This window comes from Pezoporus flaviventris, unplaced genomic scaffold (assembly GCF_033815535.1).
Source record: "Pezoporus flaviventris isolate CSIRO_AGI_PZ_B2104156 unplaced genomic scaffold, CSIRO_AGI_Pfla_v1 ptg000746l, whole genome shotgun sequence".
Lineage (NCBI taxonomy): Eukaryota > Metazoa > Chordata > Aves > Psittaciformes > Psittacidae > Pezoporus > Pezoporus flaviventris.
Genome location: NW_026893291.1, coordinates 1 through 16,588, shown reverse-complemented (window position 1 = coordinate 16,588; position 16,588 = coordinate 1). Strand labels below are relative to the sequence as shown.

Here is a 16,588-nt window from a genome sequence, read left to right as displayed (position 1 = left end):
GGGGTGTTTATGGGGCTCTGTGGGGTCTATGGGGGTCTGTGGGGTCTGTGGGGTGTCTACGGGGTGTCTATGGGGTGTCTATGGGGTGTTTATGGGGTGTCTGTGGGGTGTCTATGGGGTCTGTGGGGTTTCTATGGAGCTCTGTGGGGGTCTGTGGGGTGCCTATGGGGGTCTGTGGGGTGTCTATGGGGGTCTGTGGGGGTCTATGGGGTGTCTGTGGGGGTCTGTGGGAGTCTGTGGGGGCTTTATGGGGGTTTATGGGGCTCAGTGGGGTGTCTATGGGGGTCTGTGGGGGTCTGTGGGGTGTCTATGGAGCTCTGTGGGGGTTTATGGGGGGTCTACAGGGGTCTGTGGGAGTCTATGGGGGCTTTATGGGGGTCTGTGGGGTGTCTGTGGGAGTCTGTGGGGGTCTATGGGGTGTCTATGGGGGCTTTATGGATGTTTATGGGGCTCTGTGGGGTGTTTATGGGGCTCTATGTGGGTCTATGGGGCTCTATGGGACTCTATGTGGTGTTTAGGGGTCTCTGTGGGGTGCCTATGGGGCTCTATGGGGTGTCTGTGGGGTGTTTATGGGGGTCTGTGGGGGTCTATGGGGCTCTGTGGGGTGTCTATGGGGCTCTGTGGGGCTCTATGGGGCTCTATGGGGTGTTTGTGGGGCTCTCTGCGCGTCTATGGGGCAGTGTATTGTCTCTGTGAGCCCCCCCCCTATTCTAACCCCTTCTTCCCTTCCCCTTTACAGCCTGGCCCCACACCCCCTATGCCTGCTGTGGGGCCCAGCCCCCCACTTATGGGTCAGGACCCCTCTTCCATAGCACCAAACCCATCACTTATGGGTCAGGAGCCCTCCCTTACACCTCCAACCCCTTCGCTTATGGGTCCAGCCCCTGCTGCTACATCCCAGGACCCCCTTGCTATGGGTCTGGCCCCCCAAGCTATGGGGCAGGGCCTCCCGGAGATGCGTCTGGAAGAGCTGGGCCTCGGGGCCTTCACCCCTGTGGGGCTGGTGCAGAACTTCCTCCAGTACCTGCACCTCGATGTGGGGCTGCCCTGGTGGGGGGCTATTGCGGCAGGTAAGGCGCTATGGGGCGGCTATGGGGCAGCCATGGGGCGGCTATGGGGCGGCTATGGGGCGCTTATGGCTTTATAGGGCTCTATGGGGTGCCTATGGGGTTCCCTATGGGCTCTATAGGGGCCCTATGCATGTGGGGCAGCCCTGGTGCTGTGGGGCTGGGCCGGGCTCTTTATCTCCCCATTGATTCCTATGGGTCGCTATGGGTCCGTATGGGTCCCTATGGCCCTATAGGGCTCTATGGGGTGCCTATGGGGTTTCCTATGGTCTCTATAGGGGCCCTATGCGTGTGGGGCAGCCCTGGTGCTGTGGGGCTGGGCCGGGCTCTCTGTCCCCACATTGCTCCCCATTGATCCCTATGGGTCGCTATGGGTCCCTATGGGTCCCTATGGCCCTATAGGGCTCTATGGGGTGCCTATGGGGTTTCCTATGGTCTCTATAGGGGCCCTATATGTGTGGGGCAGCCCTGGTGCTGTGGGGCTGGGCCGGGCTCTTTATCTCCCCATTGATTCCTATGGGTCGCTATGGGTCGCTATGGGTCCCTATGGCCCTATAGGGCTCTATGGGGTGCCTATGGGGTTCCCTATGGGCTCTATAGGGGCCCTATGCATGTGGGGCAGCCCTGGTGCTGTGGGGCTGGGCCGGGCTCTTTATCTCCCCATTGATCCCTATGGGTCGCTATGGGTCGCTATGGGTCCCTATGGGTCCCTATGGCCCTATAGGGCTCTATGGGGTGCCTATGGGGTTTCCTATGGGCTCTATAGGGGCCCTATGCGTGTGGGGCAGCCCTGGTGCTGTGGGGCTGGGCCGGGCTCTCTGTCCCCCCATTGCTCCCCATAGATCTCTATGGGTCCCTATGGCCCTATAGGGCTCTATGGGGTGCCTATGGGGTTCCCTATGGGCTCTATAGGGGCCCTATATGTGTGGGGCAGCCCTGGTGCTGTGGGTCTGGGCCGGGCTCTCTGTCCCCCTATTGCTCCCCATTGATCCCTATGGGTCGCTATGGGTCCCTATGGGTCCCTATGGCCCTATAGGGCTCTATGGGGTGCCTATGGGGTTTCCTATGGGCTCTATAGGGGCCCTATACGTGTGGGGCAGCCCTGGTGCTGTGGGGCTGGGCCGGGCTCTCTGTCCCCCTATTGCTCCCCATTGATCCCTATGGGTCGCTATGGGTCCCTATGGGTCCCTATGGCCCTATAGGGCTCTATGGGGTGCCTATGGGGTTTCCTATGGGCTCTATAGGGGCCCTATATGTGTGGGGCAGCCCTGCTGCTGTGGGTCTGGGCTGGGCTCTCTGTCCCCCTATTGGTCCCCATAGATCCCTATGGGTCCCTATGGCCCTATAGGGCTCTATGGGGTGCCTATGGGGTTCCCTATGGGGCTCTATGGGTCTCTATGGGGTTCCCTATGGGGCTCTATGGGGTTCCCTATGGGGCTCTATGGGGCTCTATGGGGCTCTATGGGGTTCCCTATGGGGCTCTATGGGGTTCCCTATGGGGCTCTATGGGTCTCTATGGGGCTCTATGGGTCTCTATGGGGCTCTGTGGGGTTCCCTATGGGGCTCTATGGGTCTCTATGGGGTTCCCTATGGGGCTCTATGGGGCTCTATGGGGCTCTATTGGTCTCTATGGGGTTCCCTATGGGGCTCTATGGGGTGCCTATGGGGTTCCCTATGGGGCTCTATGGGGTTCCCTATGGGGCTCTATGGGGCTCTATGGGGTTCCCTATGGGGCTCTATGGGGTTCCCTATGGGGCTCTATGGGGCTCTATGGGGTTCCCTATGGGGCTCTATGGGGTTCCCTATGGGGCTCTATGGGGTGCCTATGGGGTTCCCTATGGGTCTCTATGGGGCTCTATGGGTCTCTATGGGTCTCTATGGGGCTCTATGGGGTTCCCTATGCCGCCCCATAGGCACCCTCTGCGTGCGGGTGGCCCTCCTGCCCCTATTGGTCCGGGCGCAGCGGGAAGCCGCCCTATTGGCTCGCCACGCCCCCCGCCTTCAGGAGCTCTCCAAGGGATTGGCTGAGGCCCGGAGGGGCAGCGACCAAAGGGAAGGTGAGGGGGGAAGGGGGCGGGGCTTGCCATATAAGGGCAAAAGGGGTGGGGGTTGAGGGGTGAAGGGGGCGGGGCTTGCCATATAAGGGCAAAGGGGTGGGGTTTGAGCTGTGAAGGGGGCGGGGCTTGCCATATAAGGGCAAAAGGGGTGGGGTTTGAGGGGTGAAGGGGGCGGGGCTTGCCATATAAGGGCAAAAGGGGTGGGGTTTGAGTTGTGAAGGGGCGGGGCTTGCCATATAAGGGAGAAGGGGCGGGGTTTGAGGGGTGAAGGGGGTGGAGTTGGGTGTCTATATAAGGGGAAGGGGAGGGGCTTAAAGGGAAAGGGGAGGGGCTTAAAGGGGGGCTAAGGGGTCCATATAAGGGGAAAGGGGGCGGGCCTTGCCATATAAGGGCAAAGGGAAAGGGCTTGCCATATAAGGGCAAATGGGGGGTTAAGGGGGGGTCTATATAAGGGGAAGGGGAGGGGCTTAAAGGGGAAGAGGAGGGGCTTAAAGGGGGGCTAAGGGGTCCATATAAGGGCAAAGGGGGTGGGGCTTGCCATATAAGGGTGTAAGGGGGGTCTATATAAGGGGAAGGGGAGTGGCTTAAAGGGGGCTAAAGGGTGCATATAAGGGTAAAGGGGGCGGGCCTTGCCATATAAGGGCAAAGGGGTGGGGCTTGCCATATAAGGGCGAATGGGGGGTAAGGGGAGTCTATATAAGGGAAAGAGGAGGGGCTTAAAAGGGAAAGGGGAGGGGCTTAAAGGGCCCATATAAGGGCAAAGGGCACAGGGCTTGCCATATAAGGGCAAAGGGGCGGGGCTTGCCATATAAGGGTGAATGGGGGGGTCTATATAAGGGGAAGGGGAGGGGCTTAAAGGGGGCTTAAGGGGTCCATATAAGGGCAAAGGGGGCGGGGCTTGCCATATAAGGGTGAAGGGGGGGCGTGGCTTCCTCGTAAGCTCCGCCCCCCTTCGCAGTGGCCCGGGCCTACTCGGAGCTGATTGGCTACCAACAGCGGCACCGCCTCAACCCGCTACGGGGTTTCCTGGTGCCCCTGGTCCAGGTCTGTAGCCCATAATAGTCCTGCTATGGGGCAGGATGTAGCCCATAATAGTCCCGCTATGGGGCGGGATGTAGCCCATAATAGTCCCGCTATGGGGCAGGATGTAGCCCATAATAGTCCTGCTATGGGGCAGGATGTAGCCCATAATAGTCCCGCTATGGGGCGGGATGTAGCCCATAATAGTCCGCTCTATGGGATGGGTGCATCCCATAATACTCCCCTATAGGGCCCCCCATAGGCGCTATAGGGCTCACCCCATAGATTCTATAGGGCCCGCCCCATAGATTCTATAGGGCACCCCATAGATTCTATAGGGCCCTATGGGGCCCACCCCATAGATTCTATGGGGCCTGCCCCATAGATTCTGTAGGGCGCCCCATAGATTCTATAGGGCTCACCCCATAGATTCTATAGGCCACCCCATGGATTCTATAGGGCCCTATGGGGCCCACCCCATAGATTCTATAGGGCGCCCCATAGATTCTACAGGGCGCCCTATAGATTCTGTAAGGCTCACCCCATAGATTCTATAGGGCACCCCATAGATTCTATAGGGCCCTATGGGGCCCGCCCCATAGTTTCTATAGTGTGCGCCCCATAGATTCTATAGGGCACCCCATAGATTCTGTAGGGCTCACCCCATAGATTCTATAGGGAACCCCTTGGATTCTATGGGGCCCGCCCCATACATTCTATAGTGTATGCCATATAGATTCTATAGGGCGCCCCATATGTTCTATAGTGTGCACCCCATGGATTCTATAGGGCACCCCATAGATTCTATAGGGCCCTATGGGGCCCACCCCATAGATTCCATCGGGCCCGCCCCATAGATTCTATAGCGCCTGCCCCATAGATTCTATAGGGTGCCCCATAGATTCTATAGGGCTCACCCCATAGATTCTATAGGGCACCCCATGGATTCTATGGGGCCCGCCCCGTAGATTCTATAGTGTATGCCCCATAGATTCTATAGGGCTCACCCCATAGATTCTATAGGGCACCCCATGGATTCTGTAGGGCCCTATGGGGCCCGCCCCATAGATTCTATAGGGCTCACCCCATAGATTCTATAGGGCACCCCATGGATTCTATAGGGCCCTATGGGGCCCGCCCCATAGATTCCATAGGGCCCGCCCCATAGATTCTATAGGGCACCCCATGGATTCTATAGGGCCCTATGGGGCCCACCCCATAGATTCTATGGGGCCCGCCCCATGGATTCTATAGTGTGTGCCCCATAGATTCTGTAGGGTGCCCCATAGATTCTATAGGGCACCCCATAGATTCTGTAGGGCTCACCCCATAGATTCTATAGGGCCCTATGGGGCCCACCCCATAGATTCTATAGGGCCTGCCCCATAGATTCTATAGGGTGCCCCATAGATCCTATAGGGCTCACCCCATAGATTCTATAGGGTGCCCCATAGATTCTATAGGGCTCACCCCATAGATTCTATAGGGCTCACCCCATAGATTCTATAGGGCTCACCCCATAGATTCTACAGGGCGCCCTATAGATTCTACAGGGCTCACCCCATAGATTCTACAGGGCGCCCTATAGATTCTATAGGGCTCACCCCATAGATTCTATAGGGCTCACCCCATAGATTCTATAGGGCTCACCCCATAGATTCTATAGGGTGCCCCATAGATTCTATAGGGCTCACCCCATAGATTCTATAGGGTGCCCCATAGATTCTATAGGGCTCACCCCATAGATTCTATAGGGCGCCCTATAGATTCTATAGGGCTCACCCCATAGATTCTATAGGGTGCCCTATAGATTCTATAGGGCTCACCCCATAGATTCTATAGGGCTCACCCCATAGATTCTATAGGGCACCCCATAGATTCTATGGGGCCCACCCCATAGATTCTATAGGGCGCCCCCCATGTCTCGCAGACCCCCATCTTCATCTCCTTCTTCCTGGCCCTCCAAGCGATGGCGGCGGCTCCGGTGCCGGGCTTGCAGTGGGGCGGCCTGGCCTGGTTCCCCGACCTCACTGCCCCCGACCCCTTCTACGTCCTCCCCGTGCTCGTGGTCGCCTCTATGGGGCTGGTGCTGGAGGTAAAGCTATGGGGCGGCTATGGGGCGCTATGGGGCGGCTATGGGGCGGCTATGGGGTGGCTATGGGGCGGCTATGGGGCGCTATGGGGCTGGGGGAGGGGGGTAATGGAGTGCTATGGGGCGGCTATGGGGCTGTATGGGTGTTATATGGGGCGGCTATGGGGTACTATGGGGCTAGGGAGGGTGGTAATGGGGTGCTATGGAGTGGCTGTGGGGAGCTATGGGGCTGGGGAGGGGGGTAATGGAGTGCTATGGGGCGGCTATGGGGCTGTATGGGTGTTATATGGGGTGGCTATGGGGTGCTATGGGGCTAGGGAGGGTGGTAATGGGGGTGCTATGGGGTGGCTGTGGGGAGCTATGGGGCTGTATGGGTGTTATGTGGGGCGGCTGTGGGGTGCTATGGGGCTTTGGAGGGGGGTAATGGGGTGCTATGGGGCGGCTATGGGGTGGCTATGGGGCGCTATGGGGCTGGGGAGGGGGGTAATGGAGTGCTATGGGGCGGCTATGGGGCTGTATGGGTGTTATATGGGGCGGCTATGGGGTGCTATGGGGCTGGGGAGGGGGGTAATGGAGTGCTATGGGGCGGCTATGGGGCTGTATGGGTGTTATATGGGGCGGCTATGGGGTGGCTATGGGGCTGGGGAGGGCGGTAATGGGGTTCTATGGAGTGGCTGTGGGGAGCTATGGGGCTGGGGAGAGGGGTAATGGGGTGCTATGGGGCTAGGGAGGGGGGTAATGGAGTGCTATGGGCTGCTATGGGGCTGGTGCTGGAGGTAAAACTGGGGGGGGTGCTATGGGGCGGCTGTGGGGTGGCTATGGGGCTGGGGAGGGGGGTAATGGGGTGGCTATGGGGCGGCTATGGGGTTGGGGAGGGGGATAATGGGGAGCTATGGGGCTGTATGGGTGTTATATGGGGCGGCTATGGGGTGCTATGGGGCTGAGGATGGGGGGCAACGGGGTGCTATGGGGCTGCTATGGGGCTTTATGGGTGTTATATGGGGCGGCTATGGGGTGCTATGGGGCTGAGGATGGGGGGCAACGGGGTGCTATGGGGCTGCTATGGGGCTTTATGGGTGTTATATGGGGCGGCTATGGGGTGCTATGGGGCTGAGGATGGGGGGCAACGGGGTGCTATGGGGCTGCTATGGGGCTTTATGGGTGTTATATGGGGCGGCTATGGGGTGCTATGGGGCTGAGGATGGGGGGCAACGGGGTGCTATGGGGCTGCTATGGGGCTTTATGGGTGTTATATGGGGCGCTATGGGGCATGAACGAGGCCTCGAGTACGGCCTGAATGGGGGGGGGGGGGGGGGGGCGTGGGAAAGTGGGCGTGGCGTGCGTCGTGACGTCACATCCCCCCCCCATTCACGCAGCTGGGGGCGGAGTCGGGGGTGTCGAGCCCGGGGGGCGTGGCCACGCGGCAGCTCCTGCGCATCCTGCCCCTGATCTGCCTGCCCTTCATCCTGCACTGCCCCACGGTGAGCGAGATGTGGGGCGGAGCTATGGGGCGGAGCTATGGGGCGGAGCTATGGGGAGCTATGGGGGGAGCTATGGGGTGGAGCTATGGGGTGGAGCTATGGGGAGCTATGGGGCGGAGCTATGGGGCGGAGCTATGGGGAGCTATGGGGTGGAGCTATGGGGCGGAGCTATGGGGAGCTATGGGGTGGAGCTATGGGGCGGAGCTATGGGGTGGAGGTATGGGGCGGAGCTATGGGGGGGAGCTATGGGGTGGAGCTATGGGGCGGAGGTATGGGGCACTATGGGGTGGAGCTATGGGGAGCTATGGGGCGGAGCTATGGGGTGGAGCTATGGGGTGGAGCTATGGGGCGGAGCTATGGGGGGGAGCTATGGGGAGCTATGGGGCGGAGGTATGGGGTGGAGGTATGGGGTGGAGCTATGGGGCGGAGCTATGGGGCGGAGCTATGGGGTGGAGCTATGGGGCGCTATGGGGTGGAGCTATGGGGTGGAGCTATGGGGTGGAGCTATGGGGTGGAGCTATGGGGTGGAGCTGTGGGGTGGAGCTATGGGGGGGAGCTATGGGGCGCTATGGGGCGGAGCTATGGGGCGGAGCTATGGGGCGCTATGGGGTGGAGGTATGGGGCGCTATGGGGCGGAGCTATGGGGAGCTATGGGGTGGAGCTATGGGGTGGAGCTATGGGGCGCTATGGGGTGGAGCTATGGGGTGGAGCTATGGGGTGGAGCTATGGGGTGGAGCTGTGGGGTGGAGCTATGGGGGGGAGCTATGGGGCGCTATGGGGCGGAGCTATGGGGCGGAGCTATGGGGCGCTATGGGGTGGAGGTATGGGGCGCTATGGGGCGGAGCTATGGGGAGCTATGGGGTGGAGCTATGGGGTGGAGCTATGGGGCGCTATGGGGTGGAGCTATGGGGTGGAGCTATGGGGTGGAGCTGTGGGGTGGAGCTATGGGGGGGAGCTATGGGGCGCTATGGGGCGGAGCTATGGGGCGGAGCTATGGGGCGCTATGGGGTGGAGGTATGGGGCGCTATGGGGCGGAGCTATGGGGAGCTATGGGGTGGAGCTATGGGGTGGAGCTATGGGGCGCTATGGGGTGGAGCTATGGGGTGGAGCTATGGGGTGGAGCTATGGGGTGGAGCTGTGGGGTGGAGCTATGGGGGGGAGCTATGGGGCGCTATGGGGCGGAGCTATGGGGCGGAGCTATGGGGCGCTATGGGGTGGAGGTATGGGGCGCTATGGGGCGGAGCTATGGGGAGCTATGGGGTGGAGCTATGGGGTGGAGCTATGGGGCGCTATGGGGTGGAGCTATGGGGTGGAGCTATGGGGTGGAGCTATGGGGAGCTATGGGGCGGAGCTATGGGGTGGAGCTATGGGGCGGAGCTATGGGGTGGAGCTATGGGGAGCTATGGGGCGGAGCTATTGGGAGCTATGGGGTGGAGCTATGGGGCGGAGCTATGGGGTGGAGGTATGGGGTAGAGCTATGGGGCGCTATGGGGCGGAGCTATGGGGTGGAGCTATGGGGAGCTATGGGGTGGAGCTATGGGGCGGAGCTATGGGGCACTATGGGGTGGAGCTATGGGGCGGAGCTATGGGGTGGAGCTATGGGGCACTATGGGGTGGAGCTATGGGGGGGAGCTATGGGGTGGAGCTATGGGGTGGAGCTATGGGGGGGAGCTATGGGGTGGAGCTATGGGGCGGAGCTATGGGGTGGAGCTATGGGGTGGAGATATGGGGTGGAGCTATGGGGTGGAGCTATGGGGTGGGGCTATGGGGTGGAGCTGTGGGGTAGAGCTATGGGGAGCTATGGGGCGGAGCTATGGGGCGGAGCTATAGGGCGCTATGGGGGGGAGTTATGGGGTGGAGCTATGGGGCGCTATGGGGTGGAGCTATGGGGAGCTATGGGGTGGAGCTATGGGGCGGAGCTATGGGGTGGAGCTATGGGGCGGAGCTATGGGGCGGAACTATGGGGTGGAGCTATGGGGGGGAGCTATGGGGCGGAGCTATGGGGCGGAGCTATGGGGCGCTATGGGGCGGAGCTATGGGGGGGAGTTATGGGGCACTATGGGGTGGAGCTATGGGGTGGAGCTGTGGGGTGGTGCTATGGGGCGGAGCTATGGGGTGGAGCTGTGGGGTGGAGCTATGGGGAGCTATGGGGCGGAGCTATGGGGTGGAGCTATGGGGTGGAGCTATGGGGTGGAGCTGTGGGGTGGAGCTATGGGGTGGAGCTATGGGGTGGAGCTATGGGGCACTATGGGGTGGAGCTATGGGGTGGAGCTGTGGGGTAGAGCTATGGGGTGCTATGGGGCGGAGCTATGGGGTGGAGCTATGGGGAGCTATGGGGCGGAGCTATGGGGCGGAGCTATGGGGGGGGAGCTATGGGGTGGAGCTATGGGGCGGAGCTATGGGGCGGAGCTAAGGGGTGGAGCTATGGGGAGCTATGGGGTAGAGCTATGGGGCGGAGCTATGGGGTGGAGCTATGGGGCGGAGCTATGGGGTGGAGCTATGGGGTGGAGCTATGGGGGGGAGCTATGGGGTGGAGCTATGGGGTGGAGCTATGGGGCACTATGGGGTGGAGCTATGGGGGGGAGCTATGGGGAGCTATGGGGTGGAGCTATGGGGCGGAGCTATGGGGAGCTATGGGGTGGAGCTATGGGGCGGAGCTATGGGGAGCTATGGGGTGGAGCTATGGGGCGGAGCTATGGGGTGGAGCTATGGGGAGCTATGGGGCGGAGCTGTGGGGTGGAGCTATGGGGAGCTATGGGGTGGAGCTATGGGGCGCTATGGGGTGGAGCTATGGGGCGGAGCTATGGGGTGGAGCTATGGGGTGGAGCTATGGGGCAGTAGCTATAGGGCAGAGGTTGCTATGGGGCAGGAGCTATGGGGCAGAGGTTGCTATGGGGCAGGAGCTATGGGGCAGTGGGAGGTATGGGGCAGAGGTTGCTATGGGGCAGTAGCTATAGGGCAGAGGTTGCTATGGGGCAGGAGCTATGGGGCAGTTGCTATGGGGCCGAGGTTGCTATGGGGCACAGGGAGCTATGGGGCAGAGGTTGCTATGGGGCAGGAGCTATGGGGTACAGGGAGCTATGGGGCAGCGGTTGCTATGGGGCAGGCGCTATGGGGCAGAGGTTGCTATGGGGCAGGAGCTATGGGGCAGAGGGAGCTATGGGGCAGTGGGAGCTATGGGGCAGTGGGAGCTATGGGGCAGTGGTTGCTATGGGGCAGGAGCTATGGGGCAGGAGGTGGCTATGGGGCAGTGGTTGCTATCGGGCAGGAGCTATGGGGCAGAGCTTGCTATGGGGTACAGGGACCTATGGTGCAGAGGTAGCTATGGGGCAGGATCTATGGGGCAGAGCTTGCTATGGGGCAGAGCTTGCTATGGGGCAGGCGCTATGGGGCAGAGGTTGCTATGGGGCAGTGGGAGCTATGGGGCAGAGGTTGCTATGGGGCAGTAGCTATAGGGCAGAGGGAGCTATAGGGCAGTGGGAGCTATGGGGCAGTGGTTGCTATGGGGTAGAAGCTATGGGGCAGGAGCTATGGGGCAGTGGGAGCTATGGGGTACAGGGAGCTATGGGGCAGAGGTTGCTATGGGGCAGGCGCTATGGGGCAGAGGTTGCTATGGGGCAGGAGCTATGGGGCAGTGGGAGCTATGGGGCAGTGGTTGCTATGGGGCAGAGGCTGCTATGGGCAGGAGCTATGGGGCAGAGGTTGCTATGGGGCAGGAGCTATGGGGCAGTGGGAGCTATAGGAGCTATGGGGCAGAGCTTGCTATGGGGCACAGGGAGCTATGGGGCAGGGGGAGCTATGGGGTAGAGGTTGCTATGGGGCAGGAGCTATGGGGCAGTGGGAGCTATAGGGCAGAGGGAGCTATGGGGCAGTGGTTGCTATGGGGCAGAGCTTACTATGGGGCAGAGCTTGCTATGGGGCAGTGGTTGCTATGGGGCAGGAGGCAGCTATGGGGCAGAGGTTGCTATGGGGCAGTAGCTATGGGGCAGGCGCTATGGGGCAGTGGGAGCTATGGGGCAGGATCTATGGGGCAGAGCTTGCTATGGGGCAGGAGCTATGGGGCAGTGGGAGGTATGGGGCAGTGGTTGCTATGGGGCACAGGGAGCTATGGGGCAGAGCTTGCTATGGGGCAGAGCTTGCTATGGGGCAGTGGGAGCTATGGGGCAGAGCTTGCTATGGGGCAGAGCTTGCTATGGGGCAGGTGCTTTGGAGCAGAGGTTGCTATGGGGCAGTGGAAGCTATGGGGCAGAGCTTGCTATGGGGCAGGTGCTATGGGGCAGTAGGTGGCTATGGGGCAGAGCTTGCTATGGGGCAGAGCTTGCTATGGGGCAGGCGCTATGGGGCAGGCGCTATGGGATCGCTCTAATGAGGGTGCGTGTATGTACCTATGTATCGCTACCGCTCTCCCATTGGCTGCCGCTGCTTCCCGCCCTCCCCAGGCCGTCTTCACCTATTGGCTGACGTCGAACTCCTTCAGCCTATGGCACGCGGCCTTGCTGCGGGTGCCGGCGCTGCGCGCCCGCCTCGGCCTCCCCCTCCCCCCACCCCCACCCCCGAGGTCGGGGGGGGGGGGATGGGGAAGGGGGGGGAGGGGCGGGGGGGTGGTGGCGAAGATCAAACAGGGTGGGTGCTTGGGGGGGGAGGGGCGGGATATGGGGTGGTTATGGGGCAGCTATGGGGTGGGATATGGGGGTCTATGGGGGATCTATGGGGTCTATGGGGGTCTATGGGGGTCTATGGGGCAGGCTATGGGGCGGTTATGGGGTGGGAGGTCTATGGGGGTCTATGGGGGATCTATGGGGTCTATGGGGCAGCTATGGGGATCTATGGGGTCTATGGGGGTCTATGGGGGGTCTATGGGGGGTCTATGGGGCAGCTATGGGGCGGCTATGGGGATCTATGGGGTCTATGGGGGTCTATGGGGGGTCTATGGGGGGTCTATGGGGATGCTATGGGGGGGTTATGGGGGTCTATGGGGCAGGCTATGGGGCGGTTATGGGGTGGGAGGTCTATGGGGGGATATGGGGGTCTATAGGGGGTCTATGGGGTGGGATATGGGGGTCTATGGGGGATCTATGGGGTGACTATGGGGTGGTTATGGGGGTCTATGGGGGGGATATGGGGGGGATATGGGGGGTTATAGGGCAGGTTATGGGGCTCTATGGGGTGGGATATGGGGGTCTATGGGGGAGCTATGGGGGGTCTAGGGGGGGGTTATGGGGGTCTATGGGGGTCTATAGGGGGTCTATGGGGTGGTTATGGGGGGTCTATGGGGATGCTATGGGGGGGTTATGGGGGTCTATGGGGGGCTATGGGGTGGGATATGGGGCGGTTATGGGGCGGGCTATGGGGCAGTTATGGGGGTCTATGGGGGATCTATGGGGGATCTATGGGGTCTATGGGGGTCTATAGAGGGTCTATGGGGCAGGCTATGGGGCGGTTATGGGGTGGGAGGTCTATGGGGGGATATGGGGGTCTATAGGGGGTCTATGGGGTGACTATGGGGTGGTTATGGGGGTCTATGGGGGGGATATGGGGGGGATATGGGGGGTTATAGGGCAGGTTATGGGGGTCTATGGGGTGGGATATGGGGGTCTATGGGGGAGCTATGGGGGGTCTAGGGGGGGGTTATGGGGGTCTATGGGGGTCTATAGGGGGTCTATGGGGTGGTTATGGGGGAGCTATGGGGTGTCTATGGGGGTCTATGGGGATGCTATGGGGCGGCTATGGGGGGATATGGGGGTCTATGGGGTGGGATATGGGGGGGCTATGGGGGGTCTATGGGGGGTTATGGGGGTCTATGGGGCAGCTATGGGGGGTCTATGGGGTGGGCTATGGGAGTGACATGGGGAGGGATATGGGGGGGTTATGGGGCGGCTATGGAGGGGTCTATGGGGGGTAATGGGGGTCTACGGGGCTATAAAGGGGGTCTATAGGGCGGTTATGGGGGGGTTATGGGTCTCTATGGGTCCCCATGGGGTCTCTATGGGTCCCTATGGGGTCTCTGTGGGTCTCTGTGGGTCTCTGTGGGTCTCTATGGGTCCCTATGGGGCTCTATGGATCTCTATGGGTCCCTATGGGGTCTCTATGGGTCTCTATGGGTCTCTATGGGTCTCTATGTGTCTCTATGGGGCGCTATGGGTCTCTATGGGTCTCTATGTGTCTCTATGGGTCTCTATGGGTCTCTATGGGTCTCTATGTGTCTCTATGGGTCTCTATGGGTCTCTATGGGTCTCTATGGGGTCCCTATGGGTCTCTGCCCCCCAAGCAGAGTGGCGCGAGGCCCAGGCCCTCCAGCGGGGGGAGGAGCGACAGTGGCGCTTACGTCATCACCTGGACATGGCCGCCAAGGGTGAGCCCCATAGAGCCCCATAGATCCCTATGGGTGCCCCATTGATCCCTATGGGAGCCCCATTGATCCCTATGGGAGCCCCATTGATCCCTATGGGAGCCCCATTGATCCCTATGGGTGCCCCATAGATCCCTATGGGGGCTCCATTGATCCCTATGGGTGCCCTATAGATCCCTATGGGTGCCCCATAGATCCCTATGGGAGCCCCATTGATCCCTATGGGAGCCCCATTGATCCCTATGGGTGCCCCATTGATCCCTATGGGAGCCCCATTGATCCCTATGGGAGCCCCATAGATCCCTATGGGTGCCCCATTGATCCCTATGGGAGCCCCATTGATCCCTATGGGAGCCCCATTGATCCCTATGGGAGCCCCATAGATCCCTATGGGCGCCCCATTGATCCCTATGGGAGCCCCATTGATCCCTATGGGACCCCCATTGCCCCCTATGGGACCCCCATCCCCATTGCCCCCTATGGGACCCCCGTTGCCCCCTATGGGTCCCCCATCCCCATTGCTCCCTATGGGACCCCCATTGCCCCCTATGGGACCCCCATCCCCATTGCCCCCTATGGGACCCCCATTGCTCCCTATGGGACCCCCATCCCCATTGCCCCCTATGGGACCCCCATTGCCCCCTATGGGACCCCCATCCCCATTGCCCCCTATGGGACCCCCATTGCCCCCTATGGGACCCCCATCCCCATTGCCCCCTATGGGACCCCCATTGCCCCCTATGGGACCCCCATCCCCATTGCCCCCTATGGGACCCCCATTGCCCCCTATGGGACCCCCATTGCCCCCTATGGGACCCCCATCCCCATTGCCCCCTATGGGACCCCCATTGCCCCCTATGGGACCCCCATCCCCATTGCCCCCTATGGGACCCCCATTGCCCCCTATGGGACCCCCATCCCCATTGCCCCCTATGGGACCCCCATTGCCCCCTATGGGAACCCCATTGCCCCCTATGGGACCCCCATTGCCCCCTATGGGACCCCCATCCCCATTGCCCCCTATGGGACCCCCATTGCCCCCTATGGGACCCCCATTGCCCCCTATGGGACCCCCATCCCCATTGCCCCCTATGGGACCCCCATTGCCCCCTATGGGTCCCCCATTGCCCCCTATGGGACCCCCATTGCTCCCTATGGGACCCCCATCCCCATTGCCCCCTATGGGACCCCCATTGCCCCATATGGGACCCCCATCCCCATTGCCCCCTATGGGACCCCCATCCCCATTGCCCCCTATGGGACCCCCATTGCCCCCTATGGGACCCCCATTGCCCCCTATGGGACCCCCATCCCCATTGCCCCCTATGGGACCCCCATTGCCCCCTATGGGCCCCCCATTGCCCCCTATGGGACCCCCATCCCCATTGCCCCCTATGGGACCCCCATTGCCCCCTATGGGACCCCCATCCCCATTGCCCCCTATGGGACCCCCATTGCCCCCTATGGGACCCCCATTGCTCCCTATGGGACCCCCATCCCCATTGCCCCCTATGGGACCCCCATTGCCCCCTATGGGACCCCCATTGCTCCCTATGGGACCCCCATCCCCATTGCCCCCTATGGGACCCCCATTGCCCCCTATGGGCCCCCCATGCTGACCCCCATCCCCATTGCCCCCTATGGGACCCCCATTGCCCCCTATGGGACCCCCATCCCCATTGCCCCCTATGGGACCCCCATTGCCCCCTATGGGACCCCCATTGCCCCCTATGGGACCCCCATCCCCATTGCCCCCTATGGGCCCCCATTGCCCCCTATGGGACCCCCATTGCCCCCTATGGGCCCCCCATGCTGACCCCCATCCCCATTGCCCCCCATAGGCCCCCTCCGCCAGACGTTCGCCCGGAACCCCCTGGCCCCCCACACCCCCCCCCCGCCCCCCCCCCTGCCCCCCAAGCGCCCCTGGAAGGAGACCTTGGGGTGAACCCGTAGCGGGGGGGGGGGGGCGGCCCCGCCCCCTTCAATAAACCACGCCCCCTTTTTCGCCCTATGGACGGCGCCTATGGGGTCTAGAAGGGGGTAAGGGGGGGCAAGATGGCGGCGCCCATGTGCCGGACAAGATGGCGGAGCCCCTTGGAGGGTCCAAGATGGCGGCCTTCAGTTGCCGTACAAGATGGCGGCGACGTGGGCAGAGGGGCAAGATGGCGGCGCCCGTTGGAGGGGGCCAAGATGGCCGCGCGCAGTCGCAGTACTACATTGTCACGTGTTATGGGTGCAAGATGGCGGCGCCCATGTGCCGTACAACATGGCGGCGCCCCTTGGAGGGTCCAAGATGGCCGCGCGCAGTCGCAGTGCTACACGTGACATGTTGCGGGGGGCAAGATGGCGGCGCCCATGTGCCGTACAATATGGCGGCGCGCCTTGGAGGGGGCCAAGATGGCGGCGCCTTGTGGAGGTACAGCATGGCGGCGACGTGGGGTGGAGGGCAAGATGTCGGCTATCAGTTTCCGTACAACATGGCGGCGCCCCATGGAGGGGGACGCGCGTCGTCTCAGCATCTC

The 16,588-nt window shown here is 61.5% G+C and overlaps 1 protein-coding gene across 1 annotated transcript; it reads left to right on the top strand.

The window, feature by feature from the left end:
• The first annotated feature begins 844 nt into the window (after positions 1-844).
• OXA1L (OXA1L mitochondrial inner membrane protein) lies at positions 845-16,011 on the top strand. The gene is made up of 8 exons (XM_061444263.1): positions 845-1,070; positions 2,981-3,124; positions 4,083-4,168; positions 6,075-6,239; positions 7,613-7,717; positions 12,157-12,256; positions 13,989-14,069; positions 15,908-16,011. Exons 1-8 carry the CDS (start codon positions 872-874, stop codon positions 16,009-16,011), a joined length of 984 nt encoding a protein of 327 aa, XP_061300247.1. The 5' UTR covers positions 845-871.
• Positions 16,012-16,588: the final 577 nt, after the last annotated feature.